This window comes from Entelurus aequoreus, linkage group LG12 (assembly GCF_033978785.1).
Source record: "Entelurus aequoreus isolate RoL-2023_Sb linkage group LG12, RoL_Eaeq_v1.1, whole genome shotgun sequence".
NCBI classification, from domain to species: Eukaryota; Metazoa; Chordata; class Actinopteri; order Syngnathiformes; family Syngnathidae; genus Entelurus; species Entelurus aequoreus.
The window spans coordinates 70031901-70047260 of NC_084742.1; the positions used below are offsets into that span (position 1 = coordinate 70031901).

The 15360-nt window shown below is 37.2% G+C and overlaps 2 protein-coding genes across 12 annotated transcripts in view; one reads left to right on the forward strand and one right to left on the reverse strand.

The window, feature by feature from the left end:
* Positions 1 to 5748, forward strand: part of LOC133662521 (ras-related protein Rab-19-like) — a 17710-nt gene extending 11962 nt beyond the window's left edge. For 2 of the 3 annotated variants that reach the window (XM_062066604.1, XM_062066603.1), the window contains 2 exons: positions 4732 to 4835; positions 4924 to 5746. In XM_062066604.1, the coding sequence (XP_061922588.1) occupies positions 4732 to 4835; positions 4924 to 5115 (296 nt within the window). In that variant the 3' untranslated portion in view covers positions 5116 to 5746. Of the gene's footprint in view, positions 1 to 4731; positions 4836 to 4923 lie in introns of all 3 variants that reach the window. The other variant, XM_062066602.1, reaches the window with a different exon arrangement.
* Positions 1 to 15360, reverse strand: part of lrrc17 (leucine rich repeat containing 17) — a 112165-nt gene that overhangs the window by 7650 nt on the left and 89155 nt on the right. For 2 of the 9 annotated variants that reach the window (XM_062066591.1, XM_062066588.1), the window contains 4 exons: positions 9608 to 10760; positions 5393 to 5457; positions 5241 to 5325; positions 4868 to 5089 (listed from right to left, as the gene is read on the reverse strand). In XM_062066591.1, the coding sequence (XP_061922575.1) occupies positions 10351 to 10760 (410 nt within the window). In that variant the 3' untranslated portion in view covers positions 4868 to 5089; positions 5241 to 5325; positions 5393 to 5457; positions 9608 to 10350. Of the gene's footprint in view, positions 1 to 4240; positions 4788 to 4867; positions 5090 to 5240; positions 5326 to 5392; positions 5458 to 7221; positions 7341 to 7434; positions 7526 to 9563; positions 10761 to 15360 lie in introns of those variants that run through there. The other 7 variants (XM_062066589.1, XM_062066590.1, XM_062066593.1 and 4 more) reach the window with 7 other exon arrangements.

Sequence of the window (15360 nt, forward strand, 5' to 3'; positions counted from 1 at the left end):
AAAAAATGATTCTGGCAAATCTAGAAAATCTGTAGAATCAAATTTAAATCTTATTTCAAAGTCTTTTGAATTTATTTTAAAATTTTTGTTCTGGAAAATCTAGAAGAAATAATGATTTGTCTTTGTTAGAAATATAGCTTGGTCCAATTTGTTATATATTCTAACAAAGTGCAGATTGGATTTTAACCTATTTAAAACATGTCATCAAAATTCTAAAATTAATCTTAATCACGAAAAATTACTAATGATGTTCCATAAATTCTTTTTTTAATTTTTTCAAAAAGATTCAAATTAGCTAGTTTTTATCTTCTTTTTTTCGGTTGAATTTTGAATTTTAAAGAGTCGAAATTGAAAATAAACTATGTTTCAAAATTTAATTGTCATTTTTTTCGTGTTTTCTCCTCTTTTAAACCGTTCAATTAAGTGTAAATATCATTAATTATTAACAATAACATAGCGTTAAAGGTAAATTGAGCAAATTGGCTATATCTGGCAATTTATCTAAGTGTGTATCAAACTGGTAGCCCTTCGCATTAATCACTACCCAAGAAGTAGCTCTTGCTTTCAAAAAGGTTGGTGACTCCTGGTCTAACATGACCAGGAAATGGCTTTAAAGTTATATGATATGATTAATGCCAATTGGTTTTGATTGGGCTTCACAAGTTCCACCTTTGGCAACAAAGAACCTGCTAAATGTTGCTTCTTCTTCTTTTTACTTTTTCCCTTACATTAATTAGCTCCCTGCCTCTGGTGATCCCTGATTATTCCCCCTAAAATGTGCCCAGCGACAAGTGATTGTGCCTCGCTTAGCTTTAATTGCAGTTATAAAACAACTGTTTATTTTTTCTTTTGAGGGACAAGTTGACAAACTCTGCCTAGCAACAAATGACAACACACCCATGTGACATAACTAGAAAAGGAAATCAGCACAATTATGCTTGTTTTTACAGCTTGTATTTTGTTGCAGTATTTTTCTCATTTATTTAGGCTCCACAAATTCTGCCTAGCAACAAGGCCGACTTCCCAAATTCGGGTGACCCGTGTTGTTGTGCCTGACAGCAAGCTAATCTTTCATTTCAATACTCAAGCTTGGATTGACCCTTTTTCATAAATAAGCTTTACAAATTCTGCCTAGATACAGGCGACAACACACCCATGTGACATAGCCAGGAAATAGAATTAGTACAATTCTGCCTGTTGCTATTTTTACAGTCTTTTTTTTATTTCTTTTTTATTTGGGCTCCACAAATTCCGCCCAGCAACAAGGCTGACTTCCCAATTTTTGCGATCTTTAATAATCAATGTTATTATGATTTATCAAACATTTTTAAATATGGTTTACAAATTCTGCCTAGCAACAAGGCTGAATTTGTGTGATCTTCAATAATCAAGTTTATTATAATGAATTTTAAAAAAAGGGTTCAAAAAGGCTGCCTAGCAACAAGGCCGACTTCCCAATTCATGTAATCTTCAATAATCAATTTTATTTTCCATCCATCTATCTATTTTCTACTGCTTGTTCCTCTCGTGTTCGGGGGTTCATTTGCTGCAGTCAAATTAATCCAAATGTTTAAAATATTGTTAGCATATTCTACCTAGCAACAAGGGCGACTTACCAATTCTTGTGATCTTCAACAATTAAGTTTATAACAATGAATTAAAAATAAAATAAGTGTTAAAAAAGGCTGCTTAGCAACAAGTTCGACTTCCCAATTTTTGTGATATTCAATAATCAATTTTATTATCCATCCATCCATTTTATACTGCTTGTTAAATCAAAATGTTTTAAATAGGGTTCACACATTCTGCCTAGCAACAAGACACACTTCCCAATTATTGTGATCTTCAGTAAACAAGTTAGTTAAAATGAATCTTTTTTTTTTAAACATGGTTCACAAATTTTGCCTAGCAACAAGGCTGACTTCCTGATTCCGGTGATCTGGAATAATAAAGTTGATTATAATCGATCACATTTTTTTAAACAGGGTTCACAAATTCTGCCTAGCAACATGTGACAACACACCCATGCAAAATAACCAGTACCAGGGGCGTCACTAGCTTTTAAGGACAGGGGGGGCTTAGCCCCCAGGAGATGCACAGGATGCGAGCGAACGTAGCGCACGAGCACAAAACTTCACAAACGGTTAACAAAGACTTAGAAATTAATCATTGTTATTATTATTATTTCAGTGGGTTTATTTTCAATGTGTGTTGAGTACAACAACAAACATGGGTTTGCACAGTGACATTTTGTTTCCAGCATCAACAAGAAACAATGACTTGCATGATCCTTCAAGATACACTGAAACACAATGAAAGTCATGGCATTAGCTTCTATGTTATTACTTCACAACATAGAGGCTAATGCCACCACTTTAGCTCACAATACAATAATTGTTTGTTCCCAAATATTTTGAAGTTGCACGGATTACATTTTGGGCACATATGTGACTAAAATGGTTGTAAATTCAAGCCCTGGAAATATTACTTAATTACTTGAATTAAAGTAATATCTGGATCGGGATAATTTGGCTTATATATAATATATATATATATATATATATATATATATATATATATATATATATATATATATATATATATATATATATATATATATATATATATATAGGGATGTCCGATAATGGCTTTTTGCCGATATCCGATATTCCGATATTGTCCAACTCTTTAATTAACGATACCGATATCAAACGATACCGATATCAACCGATATATACAGTCGTGGAATTAACACATTATTATGTCTAATTTGGACAACCAGGTATGGTGAAGATAAGGTACTTTTTAAAAAAAATTATAAAATAAAATAAGATAAATTAAAAACATTTTCTTGAATAAAAAAGAAAGTAAAACAATATAAAAACAGTTGCATAGAAACTAGTAATTAATGAAAATGAGTAACATTAACTGTTAAAGGTTAGTACTATTAGTGGAGCAGCAGCACGCACAATCATGTGTGCTTACGGACTGTATCCCTTGCAGACTGTATTGATATATATTGATATATAATGTAGGAAGCAGAATATTAATAACAGAAAGAAACAACCCTTTTGTGTGAATGAGGAGGGAGGTTTTTTGGGTTGGTGCATTAATTGTAAGTGTATCTTGTGTTTTTTATGTTGATTTAATTTAATAAAAAAAAAAACAAAAACATACCGATAATAAAAAAACCGATACCGATAATTTCCGATATTACATTTTAACGCATTTATCGGCCGATAATATCGGCAGGCCGATATTATCGGACATCCCTAATATATATATATATATATTATGGCAAGCCGTTAAGGAAATTAAATATATATGAAAAGAGCCAAAGCTGTCAAAGAGCTGAGGGACCATCTTCAAAGTGCAATGCTGAAACAAATGATGCAAACAATAAAATGTAACTTCCAGGGTTTGAGATTAACGTAGTCCCGTCGTCGCGGGGACAGTAAAAAAAATGTACCGGACGAAATTAAATGCTCCCCTTTTGTATTTATTCATTTTACATTTTATATTAAATGTCTTGGTTTTTCCACCCTCTGAAAATCCTATGAAATGTTTAACAAGCCATCATATAATAATACAACAGCTATTAATGTAACAATACAATAAAACAAATATATTTAATGATGTTTTTTTCATTATTTTAACAATAGGCTAATGTATATTACTTTATATAGATTCTACAAGAAACACAAAACTTAAAAACTAAATGACTTACAATTGCAGACACAAGGTTCTTGTTCTGCGGTGCTGTGTGCTAATGTGCTTCGTACACCTGCAGGACCGCAAGCAAGGTCGCAGAGAAAATGCGGACTGGATTTTGAGTGATGTGGGCATTTTCTATATGAACAAGTCCAAGGACCGCAAGCAAGGTCGTAGAAAAAATGCGGACTGGATTTTGAGTGATGTGGGCATTTTCTATATGAACAAGTCCAAGGACCGCAAGCAAGGTCGTAGAAAAAAATGTGGACTGGATTTTGAGTGATGTGGGCATTTTCTATATGAACAAGTCCAAGGACCGCAAGCAAGGTCGTAGAAAAAATGCGGACTGGATTTTGAGTGATGTGGGCATTTTCTATATGAACAAGTGGAATGGATTGGATACCGACGCACTAAAGGGGCTCTCTACCTTATGCTATGAAGTGAGGGGAAACTGAGTGAATAATGACAGGTTATATGATTATTTCTTTAAACTTATATTCGGGCCACTTTATAATGAATATGTTGGCATGTATTTGTAAAAAAAAACATCAAATTATTTAGGGGGGCTTAAGAACACTTTAGGGGGGCTTTAGCCCCCCTAAAATAGGCCTAACAACGCCAATGACCAGTACTATTCTACTTGTTGTTTTTACATTATTATTTTTTTGTTTCACCTAATTCTGCCTAGCAACACGCGAGAATTGTTTTTGTACCTGCTTGCAAGCTAATCTTTATTTCCAATAATCACGTTTATTATAATGAATCACTTTTTTATTAGGATTCACAAATTCTGCCTCGCCACAACCAAACATTAAAATATTATTTGTTAAGAATTAATACATGTTTTAAATTTGGCCTCATAAATTCTGCCTAGCAACACGTGCATAATAAAAAATACTGCTCTTTTCCAGGTGGCTTATACTTTTTTTACAATAGAAAACTCCACTTTGTTTATGAATGTGTATGTTGTGTATCACTGGCTATTTGCACACGTCCTAGTCCCCTCTTTTCGTCTTCAAGGTAACAAATGTGACTTGGAGGAGGAGCGGGAGGTTCAGTTTGAGGAGGCCTGCAGTCTGGCAAAAGAACGAGGCATACTGGCTGCCTTGGAAACATCTGCAAAGGTACCGACAACAACAAAGAGACATACGACTACCTTTTTTGTTGTTGCTATTGCGCTCATGAAGGTCGTGTTCCTACGCTCGTGTGCAGGATGGTCAGAACGTGGAGGAGGCCTTCATGATGATGGCCAAGGAGCTCCTGTCTCGTAACGGCCTTCAGGTGCAGCAGGAAGAGCTGCAGAGCTACGGCAGGCCCGGAGTTCTTCTCAGGACTAACTCCCGTCCGGTTAATGGCACCGCGGGCATGTTCTCGGCTCCTGCAGACAAGAAGTCCTGCTGTTGACCATGTTTTGGAAGAAAGTGTCAGGATGCACCAAGGTGGAATTGGCAGAGAACTTTATGACTCTGCAGTCTCATTTTTGAGGATTGTGTCTGTGCCAGTGTTTGACTCTGTGACCTCTCTCTCACCTGAGAACCAGTGACAGCGGAAACCGATCATTGGAAGATGTGTGATGACATCATGCCCAGTGGATGTAGATTTCAGTCAGATCCGCTGCTCATTGATCAAAAGCGAATAGTCTGCTTCAATTCTTAAGCAATAAAACTAGTTGTTGACTGACCATTTCATGGAAGCTGCTTTCATACCCAATCATGGCACCCACCTGTTCCCAATGATCCTGTTCACCTGTGGGATGTTCCAAATAAGTGTTTGATGAGCATTCCTCAACTTTATCAGTCTTTTTTGCCACTTGTGCTAGCTTTTTTGAAACATGTTGCAGGCATCATATTCCAAATGAGCTAATATTTGCAAAAAATAAAGTTGAACAGTTCGAACGTTAAAGGCCTACTGAAAGCCACTACTAGCGACCACGCAGTCTGATAGTTTATATATCAATGATGAAATCTTAACATTGCAACACATGCCAATACAGCCGGGTTAGATTAGTAAAGTGCAATTTTAAATTTCCCGCGAAATATCCTGCTGAAAACGTCTCGGTATGATGACATTTGCGCGTGACGTCACGGATTGTGGCCAGCTATTAAGTCGTCTGTTTTCATCGCAAAATTCCACAGTATTCTGGACATCTGTGTTGGTGAATCTTTTGCAATTTGTTTAATGAACAATGAAGACAGCAAAGAAGAAAGCTGTAGGTGGGAAGCGGTGTATTAGCGGCCGGCTGCAGCAACACAAACACGTAGAGAACTGGGACAACAGAGACTCTTACCAGGAGGACTTTGAGTTGGATACGCGGTACCGTGAGTACGCAGCTGCGGCTTCCAAACATTTGATCGCTTGCCCGTACGTGCGTGCCGCTATGTGCATGTCACGTACGTGACTTTGGGGAAATATATGTGCTGTATGAACTTTGCGGAGGTGAACGGTACTTTGGGCTGTGGGATTGAGTGTGTTGTGCGGGTGTTTGATTTGTATTGGCGGGTTATATGGACGGGAGGGGGGAGGGGTTTGTTATGCGGGATTAATTTGTGGCATATTAAATATAAGCCTGGTTGTGTTGTGGCTAATAGAGTATATATATGTCTTGTGTTTATTTACTGTTGTAGTCATTCCCAGCTGAATATCAGGTCCCACCCGCCTCTCACAGCATCTTCCCCATCTGAATCGCTTCCACTGCCCTCTAATCCTTCACTCTCACTTTCCTCATCCACAAATCTTTCATCCTCGCTCAAATTAATGGGGTAATCGTCACTTTCTCGGTCCGAATCGCTCTCGCTGCTGGTGGCCATGATTGTAAACAATGTGCAGATGTGAGGAGCTCCACAACCTGTGACGTCACGCTACTTCCGGTACAGGCAAGGCTTTTTTATCAGCGACCAAAAGTTGCAAACTTTATCGTCGATGTTCTCTACTAAATCCTTTCAGCAAAAATATGGCAATATCGCGAAATGATCAAGTATGACACATAGAATGGACCTGCTATCCCCGTTTAAATAAGAACATCTCATTTCAGTAGGCCTTTAAGTATCTTGTCTTTGCAGTCTATTCAATTAAATATACGTTGAAAAAGATTTGCAAATCATTGTATTCTGTTTTTATTTACCATTTACACAACGTGCCAACTTCACTGGTTTTGGGTTTTGTAGACGGTACCTCAACTTTGCAAGATAAAAGAAATGTTAAAATGTTATGATGCATCACGACTTCCGCTCTTTCCTTCAACAACACCACTAATCAATAAAGTACTATCTATCTAATCATGGCAGACTTAATGAGAGACAACAAAGACTAATTCAGGACAAATGATGATCCAGAACCTTATTTTTTTGAGCCTGAATATACGGAGGATGAAATACTACGTTTTTGAAGCCGAGTGATAAGCAGATCCAACAAGTAGCACAATTTCTAAGTGGTAAACAAGAAATACAAACTACCAACATAATAAAACAATAACTTACTGTACAATGTCCGCTCTCACTGGCATGCCGCCTAATGGGATGTTTATATCTTCCCATTTATATGAAGAATTAAGCATAATCCTCACGCAGGTTTAAAAAAAAAACAAAAAAAACCAAAACGAAACAAGCGTCATTTCCTGTCTTTCTCGCCATCTGTGGGTATAGGTTGAATATCAAAGTTGATCAACTTCTCTGTTTATGGCCACGTCCTTTTACAATAGAAAATATTTTTTTTAAATGTATTTACTTATTTCCTCGTTCAAGTGCAAAACACTCTCCAAAATAGTACTCTGAAGAGGACGTCCTGAGCTTTCCAGTGATTTGTTGGGGTTTGCCCACTGTAATGAGAAAATGGCTGCTCTAATGAAAAAAGTTGGGTATTACATTTGGTTTGCTTTCAAAGGTAGAAATTTGGGTACAGGTGGTTTTGTAACATAAGATACAGTCCAGGCCAAAAGTTTGGACACACCTTCTCATTTCAATGCATTTTCTTTATTTTCATGACTATTTACATTGTAGATTGTCACTGAAGGCATCAAAACTATGACACCTGTGAAGTGAAAACCCTTTCAGGTGACTACCTCTTCAAGCTCTTCCAGAGAATGCCAAGAGTGTGCAAAACAGTAATCAGAGCAAAGGGTGGCTATTTGGAAGAAACTAGAATATAAAACACATTTTCAGTTATTTCACCTTTTTTTGTTAAGTACATAACTCTACATGTGTTCATTAGGGGCGGTATAGCTCGGTTGGTAGAGCGGCCGTGCCAGCAACTTGAGGGTTGCAGGTTCGATCCCCGCTTCCGCCATCCTAGTCACTGCCGTTGTGTCCTTGGGCAAGACACTTTACCCACCTGCTCCCAGTGCCACCCACACTGGTTTAAATGTAACTTAGATATTGGGTTTCACAATGTAAAGCGCTTTGAGTCACTTGAGAAAAAGCACTATATAAATGTAATTCACTTCACTTCATTGTACAGTTTTGATGCCTTCAGTGACAATCTACAATGTAAATAATCATGAAAATAAAGAAAACCCATTGAATGAGAAGGTGTGTCTAAACTGTTGGCCTGTACTGTATGTTTTTAAGAAATGTAACACATTTTCCAAAGTCATCCATAATAGATAGGAGGATTTGCCACATATATTTGTTATTATAAAATGAAGATTGTTGATGGAACACATGCATCAAGATGCCCAAATGCATGTGCGTACACATTAAGACCCTATGTAATATCACGGGTATGTGTGGTATGAACATTTACACAATAGATTTTCATCGTTTTTAAGTCCAGTTTTAATCATTGAACAGTAGAAATTTGATGGATGAAAGTGGCACCAAATCTTTGGAGTACAAAGAACATTGCATGACAAAAATACAATTTCAGACACAAAAAATACATGGTTTTCACTAGTGATGTCCGATAATGGCTTTTTTGCCGATATCCGATATTGTCCAACTCTTAATTACTGATACCGATATATACAGTCGTGGAATTAACACATTATTATGCCTAATTTGGACAACCAGGTATGGTAAAGATAAGGTCCTTTTTAAAAAAATTTATAAAATAAAATAAGATAAATAAATTTAAAAACATTCTTGAATAAAAAAGAAAGTAAAACAATATAAAAACAGTTACATAGAAACTAGTAATTAATGAAAATGAGTAAAATTAACTGTCAAAGGTTAGTACTATTATTGGACCAGCAGCACGCACAATCATGTGTGCTTACGGACTGTATCCCTTGCAGACTGTATTGATATATATTGATATATAATGTAGGAAGCAGAATATTAATAACAGAAAGAAACAACCCTTTTGTGTGAATAAGTGTAAATGGGGGAGGGAGGTTTTTTGGGTTGGTGCACTAATTGTAAGTGTATCTTGTGTTTTTTATGTTGATTTAATAAAAAAATAAAACGATACCGATTATTTCCGATATTACATTTTAAAGCATTTATCTCTAGTTTTCACCCAAAACCATGATTTAATGCAACAAAAAAAGGTTATTTTGTGTGCCTGAATTTCACAAGCACTGCGAATTGTTCGCCAGTCCACCAGGTGGTGCTGTTTGATCATGTAAATTGTGCGGCCCGAAGAAACCGACTGTATTTTTTTATTTTTTTTTAATGGCTCACTTTAAACTGTTGAGACTCGTAAAGTTGTTATTGTCTCCGAACAGTGTTTATTTGAAATGCAGACCTTTTCACTTTATAAAGGTTTTTGGTTGTTTATGGACAAGCCGTTTGGGGTTTGGGTTATCGCAAACCGTGTTCGTCCACCGAGAAATGAGCTTGAATTTTACGGCATTTTTACAGTTTCACAAGACCTGGACTTCCTATTTCTATGAAACACTGCTATATATATATACATACGTTTTATACTGTTCGGAAATATGTTTTTGAACATTTTACTTCACCTGGAGACACCGACGAAAACGTCAAAGGGTAGGTGACTCGCCACTTTGTCACAAACCCGGAAGTAAACTGCCGGAAAACTTCCGGGTTTGTGACGAGCCTACAGGTTGCCATGTGTGTGTCAAATTGTCGCACCGGATAGTTTAAATGATTGTATTTTGAGGGAAATTATCGTACATACTTGACGTTTCTGATGGATATGTGCAACAGGAAAGCATTACCATTGACTGGAATGAGCTATTGTACAGAGGTTCAAACTATAAACAAATACAGTACGTATATTATCTGGCAACGCTGTAGGCTGGTACTGGTGATTGACAGATGATCAGGCCAATCACATCCAAGCGCCTTTGAAAGCACCCGCCCTTCACTACTGGCAATGATTTTGTTGTGCAATTATAAAACCACTGGATATTAGTTCCATCATTTATTATTACAGTCTGTTTTGTCTGACACCAAATCTTTTCGTGAAGCCTGTTGATGAAGAATAATCTCAGGAAAAAAATAGACAGTTTTATTTCCAAAACATCTGATCTAAATTACCATTCATTAGTACACAAAAGACAATTGAAAGATAAAGGATGTGTTGTGTTTTTGGAGCAGCTGTTGGGATTTGTGGCTACTTTTATTGACGAAAGTGGGACTTCCTTTGTAATATTTACACACAAAATAGGACAAAAAGGTGTCATCAAACCTGAATGTTTGTCGAAGAAGAAAAACGAATCCCAACGAATCCTCATGCATCCTAACTCAACCTGATAATCTCAAACCGGTTTGGTTTCTTCTCCTTCAAGGGGTTCGACGGGACCCCCTCGTCCGTCTCCCCCGCCGCCTCGTTTTCCCCCTGGCCCGTGTCCCCCGCTCCCGTCTGTCTATCCTTGGGACACTCCCCGTTGTAGGTCTTCACGTAGTCATCCACGCGCCAACCGCGGAACTCCTGCGGCTCGGAGCACTTGAGGCCCGTGTAGGCCACGCCCGGGTGCAGCTTGAGCCAGTAGATCAGGTAGTGGATGTTGTAGTCGCAGATCCACGGGTTGTGGCCCAGGGACAGCTTGCGCAGGAAGTACAGGTCCTCCAGGACGCCGTAGTGGAAGTAATGGAGGCTGTTGTTGGACAGGTCGAGCTCGCGGAGGTGGAGCAGGCCTGCGAACGCGCCTGAGGGAGGAGGACGAGATGTTAGTGGACAACTTGAACTGTCTTCGCCGTCGTCGTCGTCCTTTTGTAGGAATGTGTGTTTGGACGGGAAGGAAACGTGTAATAGGACAGCTGGAAGCGTTTCCTGCTGAACGCCGGCCTTGAGTCTAGCTTTGATCTGGACGAGCAGGGAAGAGGAAGGACATACTTTTAGAAATACCTTGGGTTAGTAATAAAGTTCAAGTACCATATTGTCACACACACACACTAGGTGTGGCGAAATTATTCCCTGCATTTGACCCATCACCCTTGATCACCCCCTAGGAGGTGAGGGGAGCAGTGAGCATCAGCGGTGGCCGCGCCCGGGAATCATTTTTGGTGATTTAACCCCCAATTCCAACCCTTGATGCTGAGTGCCAAGCAGGGAGGTAATGGCTCCCATTTTTATAGTCTTTGGTATGACTATAAAAACCTATTTATCATTTCACCTGTCCAGTGTGAAGGTGCACTGGGATAGGCTCCAGCCCCCCCCAGTAGATTTATGCTGCTTTAACATCTGCTGACTGAAGCCTTGCTTCGAAGAATCCTCCATCAAGTCTTTTATTGGGCGCCAAACAATCATCCATGCCACACCCACTTCAACTCCACTATTTACCTACCGATCTCAGGGCGGACACTCTAACCCAGGGGTCACCAACGCGGTGCCCGCGGGCACCAGGTAGTCCGTAAGGACCAGATGAGTAGCCCGCTGGCCTGTTCTAAAAATAGCTCAAATAGCAGCACTTACCAGTGAGCTGCCTCTATTTTTTAAATTGTATTTATTTACTAGCAAGCTGGTCTCGCTTTGCCCGACATTTTTAATTCTAAGAGAGACAAAACTCAAATAGAATTTGAAAATCCAAGAAAATATTTTAAAGACTTGGTCTTCACTTGTTTAAATAAATTCATTATTTTTTTTACTTTGCTTCTTATAACTTTCAGAAAGACAATTTTAGAGAAAAAATACAACCTTAAAAATGATTTTAGGATTTTTAAACACATATACATTTTTACCTTTTAAATTCCTTCCTCTTCTTTCCTGACAATTTAAATCAATGTTCAAGTAATTTTTTATTTTTTTATTGTAAAGAATAATAAATACATTTTCATTTAATTCTTCATTTTAGCTTCTGTTTTTTCGACGAAGAATATTTGTGAAATATTTATTCAAACTTATTATGATTAAAATTCAAAAAAATTATTCTGGCAAATCTAGAAAATCTCTACAATCAAATTTAAATCTTATTTCAAGGTCTTTTGAAATTCTTTTAAAATTTTTGTTCTGGAAAATCTAGAAGAAATAATGATCTGTCTTTGTTAGAAATATAGCTTGGTCCAATTTGTTATATATTCTAACAAAGTGTAGATTGGATTTTAACCTATTTAAAACATGTCATCAAAATTCTAAAATTAATCTTAATCAGGAAAAATGACTAATGATGTTCCATAAATTCTTTTTTAAAGTTTTTCTCTTCTTTTTTTCGGTTGAATTTTGAATTTTAAAGAGTCGAAATTGAAGATAAACTATGTTTCACAATGTAATTGTCATTTTTTTTCGTGTTTTCTCCTCTTTTAAACCGTTCAATTAAGTGTAAATATCATTAATTATTAATAATAACATAGAGTTAAAGGTAAATTGAGCAAATTGGCTATTTCTGGCAATTTATTTAAGTGTGTATCAAACTGGAAGCCCTTCGCATTAATCACTACCCAAGAAGTAGCTCTTAGTTTCAAAAAGGTTGGTGACCCCTGCTCTAACCACTAGATCAGTGTTTTTCAACCTTTTTTGAGCCGAGGCACATTTTTTGCGTTGAAAAAATGCGGAGGCATACCACCTGCAGAAATCATTAAAAAAACGAAACTCAGTTAACAGTAAAAAGTCATTGTCGCAATTGTTGGATATGACTTGAAAGCATAACCAAGCATGCGTCAATATAGCTCTTGTCTCAAAGTAGGTGTACTGTCACCACCTGTCACATCACGTCCTGACTTATTTGGACTTTTTTGCCGTTCTCCTGTGTGTAGTGTTTTAGTTCTTGTCTTACGCTCCTATTTTGGTGGTTTTTCCAGTTTTTTTGGTATTTTCCTGTAGCAGTTTCATCTCTTCCTTTGAGCGATATCTACTTTGTTTTAGCAATCAAGAATATTTCAGTTGTTTTTATCCTTCTTTGTGTGGACATTGTTGATTGTCATGTCATTTTCGGATGTATATTGTGGACGCTGTCTTTGCTCCACAGTAAGTATTTGCTGTCGTCCAGCATTCTGTTTTTGTTTACTTTGTAGCCAGTTCAGTTTTAGTTTCGTTCTGCATAGTCTTCCCTAAGCTTCAATTACTTTTCTTAGGGGCACTCACCTTTCGTTTATTTTTGGTTTAAGCATTAGACACCTTTTTACCTGCACGCTGCCTCCCGCTGTTTCCGACATCTACAAAGCAATTAGCTACCGGCTGCCACCTACTGATATGGAAGAGTATTACACGGTTACTCTGCCAAGCTCTAGACAGCACCGACACTCAACAACAACACATCATCTGCAGACTATAATTACTGCTTTGCAAAAGCCCATATTGGCAAATTGTGTAAAATAATCAAGTTTGATCTCGCAAATTTTTGTGTAATTCGAAATGAAATGTCGACTGATGCTGCAAAATTGTATTTGCGTTTGATGATTTTCAGCCACTTCAGCTATTTCCTTACCAGCTGGTCTCAGGCTGGTCAGAGTTAAAAAAAACAATACATTGGAAATCTTGTACAAACAAGCAATTAAAGTTATGGATAAAAAACCTAGGTACTATCATCACTGTGCAATTAAAAAAACAACAACCGTATTTTAAACTTGGACAGCCTTCACACATTTGCAGACTTAAAAGTGACCTATAAAGTACTGCATAAATTGGCTCCAGATCCTCTGGCAGAGTTCATCAGCCGTGAGCGTGTCACTCCAGACTCTGTCAGAGGTGACTGATATATTCCTCTGCGCAGGAGCACTTTCAGTAAGTGGGCCTGGTCAGTAAGGAGCACAAACGTGTGGAACTCAGTACCTGAGGAGGTTAAACTGGTCACAACTTACAAGGCCTTCACAAAAAATTTGCAAATGTGGCTTATCAACGCCTACAGCTGCCAGCACTAAAAGATGAGCCTGTTTTGATGCTAAGAGAAATGTTGTATTTTATGTTGTATCATATTGCGTATGTATTGTGTGTTTTTTTTCTTTCTCTCTCTCTCTTTCTTTTCTTTTTCTTTTAAATTGTAATTGTAATGCCTTTTTTTACATCATGGCCAGTGGACTACAGATGAAAACTAGCCTTCTGGCTAATTCTGGCTTTTTTAACCATGTGTAGTCATGTGTTTTATGAAATTGCATTGTCTCCTTTGAAATAAACTAATTTAATCTAATCTAAGGTGTAAAGCAGTTATTTAACTGGTACGTGAATGACATCACACCGGTTTAGTATATAAAGCAGTGGTCCCCAACCACCGGGCCGCGGTCCAGTACCGGTCCGCGGACCGATTGGTACCGGGCCGCACAAGAAATAAATAAAAAATAAAAAATAAAAAATAAAAAATAAATACTTTTTTTTTTTTTAAATTAAATCAACATAAAAAATACAATATATACATTATATATCAATATAGATCAATACAGTCTGCAGGGATACAGTCCGTAAGCACACATGATTGTATTTCTTTATGGGAAAAAAATAAAAAATAAAAAATAAATAAAAAATACCCCTCCCACCCGGTCCGTGGGACAAATTTTCAAGCGTTGACCGGTCCGCAGCTACAAAAAGGTTGGGGACCATATTATATTATATTATTATAATTATATATTATATATGAATATGAACACAGTATATATATGTAATACTGAAAGGAAGCGTATTGATATCTTATTTCCCTGCCCTTAAAACGTCCCAACCTGTCTCAAAAATAGAGTGCTATGCTGTCATGGCAATATTTATGGAAAAATATCATGTTTCCCTGGGGTATCAAACCTCGCATGTTATATAAATAGTTTGCATCCAAGCTCCATAGTGAAGGATTGCGCCCTAAACAGGAGATAATGGCCGCAAATAGCGCGCCTGTGGGGAGATTATTTCCCCAGCCATGCTAATGAATACAACTACATGGTTTCATTTCCTCAACGTAAACATCATTAGCTTTGAGCCTGACGGTGGTCCATTAGAGAAATGAGAGACACATGCTAGAGACTTCATCTTTTGAGTACAATTATTTTCTCATTAAAATTATGTAAAAGGCAATATAGAGGGGTCTGAATACTAGTTACATATCGCCACAAAGTCGCTAAATTACAATACTGATCCCTCCTGATGTGTCTTAATAATAATAATAATAGATTTTGTTTGTAAAAGCACTTTACATTGAACAAACAACCTCAAAGTGCTACAGTGCATTTAAAAAAACAACAACAATAACAACGCTAGAACCACAAATAGCTGCCCCCAACGAGTAAAATAAATACTAAAAAAATAAAATAAAATAAAAACTAGAACAGCCTAATAGCTAGAACTAGCACACATACACTACCGTTCAAAAGTTTGGGGTCACATTGAAATGTCCTT